Raw genomic sequence first — 12,601 nt, 5'->3', positions numbered from 1 at the left:
GGATCGAGGTCGGCTCACGTTCTCACCACAAACGAACCGCACCAGAGTTCGTTTGGAAGCGGACCGAGACCACCCTTTCTTGGCGATCTCGGCCCGCTTGTTTTGTCCCGCATCCGAGTGCGATTGCTGTGTTCACACTCCCCCAAACGAACCGCACCAAGGGGGAAAATGCTCTCCGTTTCGGAACAACTGCTCCAAACGAGATAGGTGTGAATACACCCTAAGACTTTAATCAGATGTCGTTATTCATCTCTCCTGAGAATAGACCCTTCTCACGGGGGCCATTTTGTGTCGAAAAGGCAGGGTAAACACAGGTGCAAGCAACACACTAATGAGGGTTTCCAACTTCCATGATTGGAATTTGGAAACCCTCATTAGTGTTTTGCTCGCACCTGTGTTCATTCTGCCTTTTCGACACAAAATGGCCCCCGTGAAAAGGGTCTATCGGACTCAAGTAATGAGATCTAAAATTGGTCCGGCATGGGCACCTAACTGTGTGTTAAATGGGCAAAATCTGTGCATAGTGAAATAGTTACTGTGCCATGTTGTCACGTGATGTGTGTGTGTGTTTGTGTGTGTGTGTGTGTGTGTGTGTGTGTGTGTGTGTGTGTGTGTGTGTCTGTGTGTGTATGTGTGCGTGTTTGTGTGTGTGTGTGTGTGTGTGTGTGTGTTTGTGTGTGTGTGTGTGTGTGTGTGTGTGTGTGTGTGTGTGTGTGTGTGTGTGTGTGTGTGTGTGTGTGTGTATATGGGGGCGAGTCACTGGATTATTTACACATAAAACATTATATCACGGTTATTGTGACTATTGATATCAGTCATTTTACTTAAAGTCCCTGGAAACCAGAAATATTTCTTTATTATTTAGCATTTTGAGTTCATCACATCACAGGACCCTATGTTAATAAGCCACCAGCCAAATTTGAACGATGATGAACGTCGCAAAGTATATAAATTTAGGTTTGACAGGTGTGGCAAAACGCATGAGAATCGATTATTTTTTAGAGTGTATTTTCTCCCGTGGAATGTGTGGGCGTGTCCCGTCTGCAGCAGGTTTTCCGAGAGAGAGAGAGCGCGAGACAGAGGGGGGAGGGAAAGAGAGAAAGAGAGATTGACGTGTGTGTGTGTGTGTGTGTGTGTGTGTGTGACTGTGTGTGTGTGTGTGTGTGTGTGTGTGTGTGTGTTTGTGTGTGTGAGAGAGAGTAACCTCGCGTCAGCAGCCTGTGTGTCTCTCTCTGTGCTCTCTCTCTCACTAGTCCCGAGAGAGAGAGAGAGAGAGAGAGAGAGAGGGGGGAGGGAAAGAGAGAAAGAGAGATTGACGTGTGTGTGTGTGTGTGTGTGTGTGTGTGTGTGTGACTGTGTGTGTGTGCTCTCTCTCTCACTAATCCCGAGAGAGAGAGAGAGAGAGAGAGAGGGGGAGAGAGAGAGAGAGAGAGAGAGAGAGAGGGAGAGAAGCATAGTGCTCGCACACAGAGTGGGAGGCAGATGGACAGCGAGGGAGCGCTGTCACTGGGGGCAAAGAACGGACAAAAGGAGGGTGGGTGCGGATTGCGCGCGTGTACAAAGGTTATATAGAGCTTATGACGTCATAAGCTCCTGCGTTTTAGCACCTCGCGCACTGCTGTCTTCAATGAGGAAGTACTTTGTAGAATCTTGTAGAAAAGTGTCGATTTTAAGGCTTTGGGTTGAAAGTAATGTATAATAATTTCGGAGGCACAAAATTACTAACATAAGACCCTAAATAACATAGTTAGAACGTTTTTGTGGATTTTGGTTTCCAGGGACTTTAACAGTTTTCACTCAATTAGTTACCCCCCACCAAGCCCCAACCCCCCCCCCCCCCCCCCCCCCCCCCTCTCACTGCTGTCACAGCAGAGCAGCAGGCTGTGAGGTTTTGGTTAGGCTTAGGCCCTGGCCACACTGATCCGTCAGAAAATGGACAGAATGATTGAACGGACAGATGTCTGTCCGATACATTGTTTTAACGGACAGAGATGTGTCCCTGCGTTGTTTTCGTACAGTGGGCGTGTCAGCAGCCCCGGATGCAGCAGGGTACAAGCGCACTTTTCGAAGAGCGCAGACAAAAATGGATGCCACGAAGGCTTTGCTAATAGCTACCGCGATTCATTCTAGAAAGAAAAAGAACAAGAAGACTCGTTCCCGTCCGTGGGTCCACAGCATTAACTTGCTGAGATCCCGCTACGGGGAGTATCACCGCTTGGTGCAAGAATTGCGACTGGACAGCCAAAGGTTTCAGCAATATTTCCGCTTGACTAGTGAGCAGTTTGATCTTCTCCTGGAAAAAGTAGGCCCCAGTGTCGCCAAGCAACACACAAACTGTCGGGAGAGTATCAGCCCAGCAGAGCGCCTGTGTGTTTGCCTTCGGTGAGTAAAAATTACTACGCTAAACACAATGTAATGTTTTTGGATAATAGTCTACTAGAAGTAAACATGACGGGGCACATGTGAACATAAGCTGCCTATTCTCAGTTTGTCAACAGTAACGTGAGTTACAAATTAGCAATGCTGCTAATGTTAGCAACGGTTGCAACAGCATTGCTACTTTGTAACTCACGTTACTGTTGCCAAACTGAGAATAGGCAGCTTATGTTCACATGTGCCTATTATGTGTCCCGTAATGTAGGCACATGTGAACATAAGCTGCCTATTTAGTTTGGCAACAGTAACGTGAGTTACAAATTAGCAATGCTGCTAATGTTAGCTAACGGTCGCAACAGCATTGCTCATTTGTAACAATAATGCAATAATATGGTTTACAAGTTAAGTAACATGAACAGAATCTGAAATATCTGAAATATAGGGCAAGCTGGTGTGTAGACTGACACATCCATGTTCAGAGTATATATTTTCCAAGTGTCAATCTTCTGAAGTTGTGCTATTTTGGGCAGTTTACCTCTCTTTGCTGAGAGTGATAAATGATTTTTTTCCTCTCTCTATGATTAGTAGCTGACTCTCCTTTCATTTAATTTCAGGTACCTTGCAACAGGCGACTCATTCAGGACCATCGCATTCAGCTATAGGCTTGGAAGAGCAACGGTGTCTAAAATCGTGGAGGAGGTAACTCAGTCCATATGGGATTGCCTTGTAGATGAGTACATGCCTGTCCCACAAGAGGCTGACTGGAAAAAGATTGCACATGAGTTCGGGGATTTGTGGAACTTTCCTAACTGCATTGGCGCTGTGGATGGGAAACACATTGTCGTACAGGCCCCAGACAACACAGGCTCTCAGTACTTCAATTACAAGGGGACATTCTCAATCGTCCTGTTAGCTGTTGTGGATGCAAGGTACCTGTTCAGGCTGGTGGATATTGGAGCCTACGGAAGAAACAGTGATGGAGGCATCCTTGCAAACTCTGCGTTTGGGAGAGCATTGAAGGCAGGAAACCTCAACATCCCCCCTGACACCCCTCTACCTGGAGCAGACCACCTTGGCCAGCTGCCCTATGTGGTAGTTGGAGATGCGGCCTTCCCACTTCTCACCAACCTCCAGAGGCCATACCCTGGTGCCCACCTTCCTCAAGAGAAAAAGGTGTTCAACTACCGCCTGTCTCGTGCCCGTCGGAGTGTGCATTCGGGATTGTGGCCAGCCAATGGAGAGTCTTCCATCGAGTGATTGGAGTGGGCCCAGAGATGGCAGAGCATATTGTGAAGGCCACATGCATCCTTCATAAATTCATGAGACCAAAACCATCCTCTGATCCTAGGTACCATGCCCTTGCTGCTGCCACGTCTGACAGCACTCCTTCCACTGATGCCATCATGCCCATCCCTCAGCTGGGGAGCAACAACTCCTCAAAGACAGCAATGGCCATCAGAGAGAAGTTTACGGAGTATTTCTCATCTCCAGTTGGTGCCGTACCATGGCAGGGGGACATATGAATTTCATATGTCACGGCACGGCACCATGTACTGTAATATGTATAATACATAATATAATGTACAATATGTAATATAATATAAAACCCTGTATTCATATTGTACATTATATTATTATTATATTATGTATTATACATATTACAGTATATTTTTGATGTGCTGTGTTAGAGAAGGCAAGAGATAGAGATAGAGACCACATAGTCTGTGATCACAACACAGCACAGTTGAGAAGTGTTCACATATTCAAGCCTCTCTTTGTCTGCGAGCTTGTGCTAGTTCTCATCATAAAAATTTGTATTGTTGTAACAGTAATTAAGCTTGATCCATGTCTCAAACTATGGCATGTTGGGTCCTTGAATTTGATGTTGAAGGTGTGGGAACCCTGAAATTGCAACAACATACCTTTGTCTGCTGTACACTGTATTCTCATTCACTCACTCATGCTCTGAACCATTTTACTGTAATATATAATTGTAATATTTGCAGTGGCCTGCAGAAAGTCTTCATGTGGTGGGAATTTTCTAAATTTAATTTTTTTGGCAATTCCATAGTTTCCTATTCCTATAGATAACTTTTTGAATGACTGTGATAGCTCTCTCACATCAAAAGTTATGAGTATTTGAATGTTGTCTTAAAGTAAAACATGAAAAAGATGGCTTTAAACATTCCACATTGTATTTTCTACAGTGGCATTCCACCAAAACCATAAAATAAATACTTTCCCTTTTTATTACCTCTTATTGATTGTATGTTATCTTTGCTTGCTTAATATTTCACATGTGATTAATCTGCTCATCCCAGAATTTGTTTAATGTGTCATGTTTTATTACAACATTAAAAAGGAGACACATGTTACTTGCACCTGGCTGATTAATAAATACTGGAATGGTGTCAAAATGTTTATCGCTGAGGGAGCTCACTGTCAGCAGAGACAACTAGAGATTTTCAGACTGGGCAAGAGTACCACATTTATGGACCCATAATACAAGACTTTGTAGACTGGTGTGATCGCTCTCTTTTGGATCTAAATGTGTCCAAAACCAAAGAAATGGTAATCTCACCAAAACACATAGACATCGCTCCAACAACCATCCACGGAGCTGATGTGGAAATTGTCCAGAACTATAAATATCTGGGAACTGTGTTTGATGACAAACTGAGATTCAGTGACAATACAGATATTGTTGTAAAAAAGGCTCATCAGCGTCTGTACTGTAAACTAAACTCCTTTGGAGTCGACCAGAGAATTCTGGCCACGTTTTATTCTTCCTTTATTGAAAGTATTTTAACATTTTCATTTATCTGCTGGTTTTCATCCCTCTGTCAAAAAGACAAGAACAGACTGCAAGGTGTTGTCAACCTTAGCTCTAAAATTATAGGCAAAACACAAAGATCCCTAGTACAGTTTAATAGTGCACAAGTGCTCAAGAAAGCGCACAAGATAATCAATGACTCCACACATGTCCTTCATGTCTGTTTTGATTTAATGCCATCAGGAAAGCGCTTTAGACAGCCTGCCTGCAAAACAAACAGAAGGAAGTTTGGTTTTGTTCCAGAGGCCATTCGACTGGTGAACAGCCACAGTACAAGAAATGGACAGTTTATCTAGACTAAGTCTGCACCTTGACCTTTTGATTTGAATATATTCCTTGTGGTGTTGGATACATTGTAATCAGGGCTCTTGCTTTATCAGTGCCATTTATTGTATTTATTGTCTTGTTTTTTGTATTGTTTTTGGATGTGTACAAAGTACAGCTTTTTTGCAGTATTCATGCCTTAAATTGCCCCTTGCGGGACTAATAAAGTTTTTTGAATTGAAAATTTCTCAGTAAGCAGGATTTGAATTGGTGCTAATGGTTAAAGTTAGGAGAAATCAAGTCACTGATTGTCTGACTTGTCAAGAAAAGGGTAAGGTTAACATGGGTGAATGAAAATAGTTTATCTCAGTAAATCTACATCCATTTCAATGAATATCCAGTGAAAATTGTAATCAATTTATTTTTGTCACAGACAATAGATGACAATATGTCCCAAAAACAATCACTATTGCCAACAAGACAAAGTAATTTAAAATACATTGACAATTCCATTTAAAATGTATTGTAACTATCTGTGCTGAATACTTAAAATTAACTACAAAAATAGTCTGAACTTTCTAATACTTTTTAACAAACAGATACTTTTCTTTGACTGTTTTTGCTGTTCTGTACTGGCTAGAGGTAAATAACTGAACAAACAAACATAACATACTAAATTATATATATATATATCAGTGCAATGACTGTTCCCCCAAATCCCAGTGGAAGAGAACGTGCTGCATCTTGATGCTGGCAAGGTGCTTTTTGGTAGAGGTAAATAACTGAACAAACAAACATAACAACATACTAAATTATATCAGTACAATGACTGTTCCCCAAACTCCAAGTCGAAGAGAACCTGCTGTATCTTGATTCTGGCAAGGTGCTTTTTGGCAGGGGTAAGTCGGCTCAAGACAGGCTTCAGGCTCAGGAGGAAGAGCTGGTCTTCATCGTTTTGCATCGCTGCAATGACGTGCTGCTCAAATTCACTCATGGGAGCCGGCGCTGGTCTTTTTGTTGTAGAGGTGGGTCTCTTTAGACTCGGCGGGGGGCATCTTGGGGTGGGTTGCTTTGGCAGTGTAGGGGATGGTGACCTGAACATATTTTGTTTAGTGCTTGGACCTGGAGGGGGGTCAGGGAGCTGCACTACCTCAAAGGAGACCTCTGGCTCTGGCTCTTCCTCTTCCACATCTGAGGGCTGCATCTCAGGTTGTGTGCTCAGCAGGAGTTTTTCTGCAGGGGTTAACACATCCTCACACATGTTTGATGAGGTGGCCCGCTCCGTCACAAATGGCTCAAGAAAATTCAACAGTGAGAAGTACTTCCATTCCTTCTTCACTTTAACTGCAGACCCACTCTTTTTTTCTTCTCTGTTCAGCTTTCTTTCTTTGTTGTAGCGGTCTCTCATTGTTCTCCACTGGGCCTTTACGTCCTCATCTACAGTAAATTACCAAATACATCCAATATTAATAAGACTATATCACTCACATTGGAAAAACAACAACAACAGCTAGCTACTGTGGCTAGCGATTCTAGCCGCGACGCAACTATACATTATCTCGTACTTTTTATTTGAGACTGGGCCATGTTTGAAGCTGGCACATCGCCGAGTGTGCTACTATTGACAGATGAAGGGGGATAGAGCGCAAATATAAAGGAGAATTCCTTTATAGTTGTGCGTCGCGCTTATTCAGATTCATGTTTAACCTAGCGTTAGCACTCGCGGCTAACCTAGCGTCAGCTAACATGTTAAAATACAGTAGCACTGTAGCAGCCTATAATACTGACCTGGTAATCCCACAATCATCCCGACATTATGCCAGGCTGTCTCCGTTTTGTTTTTGTTTTTGTAATATTTTGAAGTCACGTTGTACAACAGCGGGATGGTGTACACAGCATTAATTATAGCCTCTTTCACCGCCTCGGCTGCCGCCATCTTCTTTGAAAAGTTGAAACAAATCTCGGAACGCCTCCTCTCGAGACCTCGACTCTGATTGGCTAAACGGACAGTGACTATCCGACCATCCGATACGTCCGTCCAGAAAAAGTTCATCCCTCTTCAACTTTCTGTCCATCAAAACGTATGCAAATTTTCTGGATACGTACGCTTAGTGCTTCACGGACAGTCGGACAGTTGTCATTGAAAATGAATGGAAGTGAATAGAGAAATGAACGCACACGGACAGACACCACGGATCAGTGTGGCCTAGGCCTTAGTTAATTAATTTTAAATATTATATTTGCTTTGGCATCCTACCTGTTGCTCCTCTGTGCTGACACTGCTAACAGTAGGGAACATAGAGCTGAGGGAACATAGAGCTGTGGGAACATATGGCTGAAGGAACATAGAGCTGAGGGAACATATAGCTGAGGGAACATAGGGCTAAGGGAACATAGGACTGAGGGAACATAGAGCTGAGGGAACATAGGGCTGAGGGAACATAGAGCTGAGGGAACATAGAGCTAAGGGAACATAGAGCTGAGGGAACATAGGGCTGAGGGAACATAGAGCTGAGGGAACATAGAGCTGAGGGAACATAGGGCTGAGGGAACATAGAGCTGAGGGAACATAGAGCTGAGGGAACATGGGGCTAAGGGAACATAGGGCTGAGGGAACATAGGACTGAGGGAACATAGAGCTGAGGGAACATAGAGCTGAGGGAACATATGGCTGAGGGAACATAGAGCTGAGGGAACATAGAGCTGAGGGAACATATGGCTGAGGGAACATATGGCTGAGGGAACATAGAGCTGAGGGAACATAGAGCTCAGGGAACATATGGCTGAGGGAACATAGAGCTGAGGGAACATAGGGCTGAGGGAACATAGAGCTGAGGGAACATAGAGCTGAGGGAACATATGGCTGAGGGAACATAGAGCTGAGGAAACATAGAGCTGAGGGAACATAGGGCTGAGGGAACATAGAGCTGAGGGAACATAGAGCTGAGGGAAGATAGAGCTGAGGGAACATAGAGCTGAGGAACATAGAGCTGAGGAACATAGAGCTGAGGGAACATAGAGCTGAGGGAACATAGGGCTGAGGGAACATAGGGCTGAGGGAACATAGAGCTGAGGGAACATAGAACTGAGGGAACATAGGGCTGAGGGAACATAGGGCTGAGGGAACATAGAGCTGACGGAACATAAAACTGAGGGAACAGAGCTGAGAGAACAGGGCTGAGGGAACATATGGCTAAGGGAACATAGAACGGAGGGAACATAGAGCTGACGGAACATAAAACTGAGGGAACAGAGCTGAGAGAACAGGGCTGAGGGAACATATGGCTAAGGGAACATAGAACGGAGGGAACATAGGGCTGAGGGAACATAGAGCTGCTGAGGGAACACATAGAACTGCTGAGGGAACATAGGGCTAAATGAACATAGGGCTGGGGGAACATATTTGTTTTACTTATGTGGAGACCTCATTCTTCATGTTTTCTCCACAGAGTTGAGCAGCAAAGGACAGAGGTCCCCAGTGGTCAGTCTGTCCAGGAGCATCAAACACACCTGGGCTCCACAGCTAAGGTGTGTGTACAACAACACATTTTACTACAGCTACACATGTTACCTGTTAGCCTCATCATCAGATTAAACATCAAGTCAGTGTGTAATGTAACTACATTATAATTACAACGCATCTCATCTGTTTAGAAATTGGAAATCAATGGAGCAGCCAAACCAATGCACACCACTAGAGCTGCAGTGCATGATGTCATGTCATAATTAACATAGTTTAGTTGGCAGGTTGAGTGAGACTATAACAGATCGTCAGTTTAGACCAGAACCTGCTGTGCAGAGAAGCTTTAGATTTACTACAGAGACATCAACCTAGTCGGAAGGGTTGGCGTGGGGCGTTGTGAAATATGATCCTCTTGTCCTGCAGTAACACATCATCACGTCTGAAAGTTTGTGTCGGTTGTGAATCTGAAGAATTGCATCAGCGGGTACTGTGTGTTTGTAATGAAGTGTAGATAAGGTCAGACAAAGAACAAATATGACCATTACATTACCGATGATATTCTTATGAATATTTCCTGTGATTTTACCAGGGAGCAACGATGGTGACGGCTAAAGAGAATACCACGAGGAGAGGTAGGTGAAACAGGGTCCTAATGCAAACAGAGGGACCCAGAATCCCAACATTCACCTTTTAGAACCCATCCTTTCAATACATTACCTTCAAGCAGGCTGAGCACGGAGTCAGTGGTGATACTGCTGACAGCAACACTAGCAACAGTTGATTTGTTGATGAAAAAATGTCTTCATTTTATTATGTCTTTGGCAGCAGCTGGTGCAGAAGTCAAAAGTCAAGATTCTGCCAGAAGTGGAATAGCCCACTGCCACTGTTAGTATGTAGGATGACTGAGCAGAGGTGTGGCCATCACTCCAGATTGAAATAATTTGTACACAACAAAAATGTAATTTCTTTTAAATGGATGAAAACATGTTTATATTCGCTTAGAAAATCTAATCTAATTAGATCAAGCAGCCATAGAACAGAATGTTTAAAGGCAATTATCGGGAAAGGACAAACAGCCTACTAGTTCACCAGCGATAAATCAGACAATTGGATTATCTGTGATTTTGAAATATTCATTGATGGATTTCAGACAGTAACATTTTGGAGATAGAAAATAACAGCACATATATTTTTCAAATGAAGGCCTTCATGTTGTCCTTCAGAAGCGAAGTAGCCTGATAAAAGCTGATTTTAGCTTGATGCTCACTCAAATCAGCTCATTTTTCATTCCCTTTCTCCTCAGTGAAGCACTTTGTGGATGAACATCGGCTTGAGCTGATCCAGAGAGTGAACATGGTCGCACCAATCTTGGATGAGCTCCTGACTGAGGACGTTATCATGCAAGAAGCCTACGATAACATCATGTCTAAACCTACCACTCAGGATAAGATGAGGGAACTCTATAAGTCACTGAATGCTAGTGGAGATAGAGGCAAAGATATCTTCTATGAGATCCTTAAGAAAGATAAGTTTCTTGTAGAAAACCTCAAGAAACTCAAGAATCAAGAAAATGGTAAGTTGGACAGTGATTAACAGAAGATCATCATGCAAATGATCAATAGACGTCAGCATTTCTGATTCAAACAGATTCAATAGTTCACATCTATTTTCCAGCCGTAGTGTCATGGACAGTGTTGGGCTCGTTATGTAAAAAAGATAATATATTACTCATTAGGCTACATTATATTACATTACATTGAATTACTCTTTTCAAAAGTAATATTATTACTTTACATATTACTCCATGCCAACAGCAACACACAATTGCTAATTGTGTACTTTCTCAAATTCAGACTTTGCAGTGTGTACATGTGAATATAGGCCTAATTGCTTTGCCGGTATGCACAGCTAAGGCTTCAAACTATCTTTTTTCCCCTACAGCCTATGAATGAATCCATGAATTTAAAGTTACCTGCTTAATGAAGAGCACACCTGGCTCAAAGTGATGATGAGACATCATATTTTAAACAGCTTCTGTTTCAGTTGTAAAATCTGCAACGGGGGCAAACAGGTGGTACACCCAAACAATGTTGATAAGTCGAAAGAGAGGCCAACAAGTGCCAACACATAATACGTAATGTACATCTTTGCATAACAAGTTTGTGTCCGTTAGCCCTGCAACATTAAAGGAGAATTTCGTTTTTTTTTAACCTGGACCCATCTCCTGGCAATAATTATGATTTGGCCACTCACCCAGCGATGTCCGCGGCGTTTCTGGCCGTCCTAGCGTTGTTTTGAGATCAATAGCGTCCAAGTCAGTTGTAAAATGGAGCTGATTTGGGGCCAAGTGTGAGCCTGTCTTTCCTGCATCTAAATAGCTATTTTTATTCCCGTTTTCGCCACATATGGTAATAATGTGATCCCTCAACATCCACCAGAGTGATATTTCGCCCCAGGCCATTTCCTGGACTTTCACAGGGATCAAATTACCTCAAACGTGATCTCGGTCACCAAGTCTCGTGAAGTCCCGCGATACTTTCCTGCCGGCTGGCCAACTACAGGTAGGACGCTTTGCGGTGGTGGTTTTAGCGTAACCTATGTGGGGTTTGGCATAACCTTTGTTATTTCGAATCCCACATAGGTTACGCTAAAACCACCACCGCAAAGCGTGTACCTGTAGTTGGCCAGCCGGCCCCGGTCACGTTGGTGCCTTTCTCGAGCTGCGCTTGCCTGCCCAGACAAACAACTTGATGGTGCCATTGTGGCAGCGATGCGCAATGCGCATTTGGAGACACGCATTTGGAGACCAGCTCATGGTGAGCTGAACGTAGGTTGGTTAAAAATGTGTGTCAGGAGTGGGGAAAATCATATAGGCCTACCGTTTTACAACTGAAGAGTGAATCATTGGACTGAATCACTTCACGCAATTAAGACAACGTGACCATTTCTGACGCAGAAGAAGCAGAATGGATTTGTCCGTTTTTCACAAATAACCCGAAAAAACGAAGAATATAGGTTGCAAATGGTAAATTGCTTGTTAAAGCAGTTAGTCAGAGTATGCCTGACATATTGTTGTCAAGTAGCAATGATTGAAGCTTGATGTGCTGAGCTCAATCAAGCTAATGTTATTAATTTGCACTGCTCTGGCTGTCATTAGGCATTGATTAACTGAATGCTATTGCTAACTGTTACTTTGAACATCCATTTGCAATGATTCTGGCTGGATATTAACTATTGTAAATTTGTCACAATGAATGCAATTTGTGCACAATGTGTAAATACATTTTATATTGATTGTTTAGGCCTAATTATTTGTAAAGTCACAACACATTAGAGATGTGTGTAGTTCTTCATAGATTTAGCCTCTTAATTTTGCTCTCAAATGCACCAGGTTGATGAATTTTACTTTAAAATGTACAACATTTTCTTCCAGGGGGAGAATTCCCCTGGACCCCCCTTAGGTCCAAGGCCCATCCCATATTTAGCCAGCTACTTTTCCTATCTGGCTGGCTACTCAGAAATGTGGGGCACCCCCTGATATACCTTATAGGGCTATTCAGATTAAGTTGTTCTACTCTCATATTTTGTCTTGTATATCGATCACGGAAGCTTATAGTTTATCCGCCGTTATAACACTGCCGGTGCCGTGTGAGAAAGCTGCCTCA

At 43.2% G+C, this 12,601-nt stretch overlaps 1 protein-coding gene across 1 annotated transcript in view; it reads left to right on the top strand.

Moving 5' to 3' along the window:
- Positions 1-9,534: 9,534 nt before the first annotated feature.
- LOC310773367 (protein NLRC3-like) overlaps positions 9,535-12,601 on the top strand; it is a gene marked incomplete at both ends in the record, with an annotated part of 40,898 nt that continues 37,831 nt past the window's right edge. Inside the window, 2 exons of the mRNA XM_083633235.1 lie at positions 9,535-9,568; positions 10,240-10,509. Of these exons, the coding sequence (XP_083489361.1) occupies positions 9,535-9,568; positions 10,240-10,509 (304 nt within the window). The remainder of the gene's footprint in view (positions 9,569-10,239; positions 10,510-12,601) is intronic.

The sequence above is a fragment of the Poromitra crassiceps genome, assembly GCF_964638095.1.
Source record: "Poromitra crassiceps genome assembly, chromosome: 3".
Lineage (NCBI taxonomy): Eukaryota > Metazoa > Chordata > Actinopteri > Beryciformes > Melamphaidae > Poromitra > Poromitra crassiceps.
Note: the sequence above shows the minus strand (reverse complement) of the source record. Positions and strands in the feature narration are given on the sequence as shown.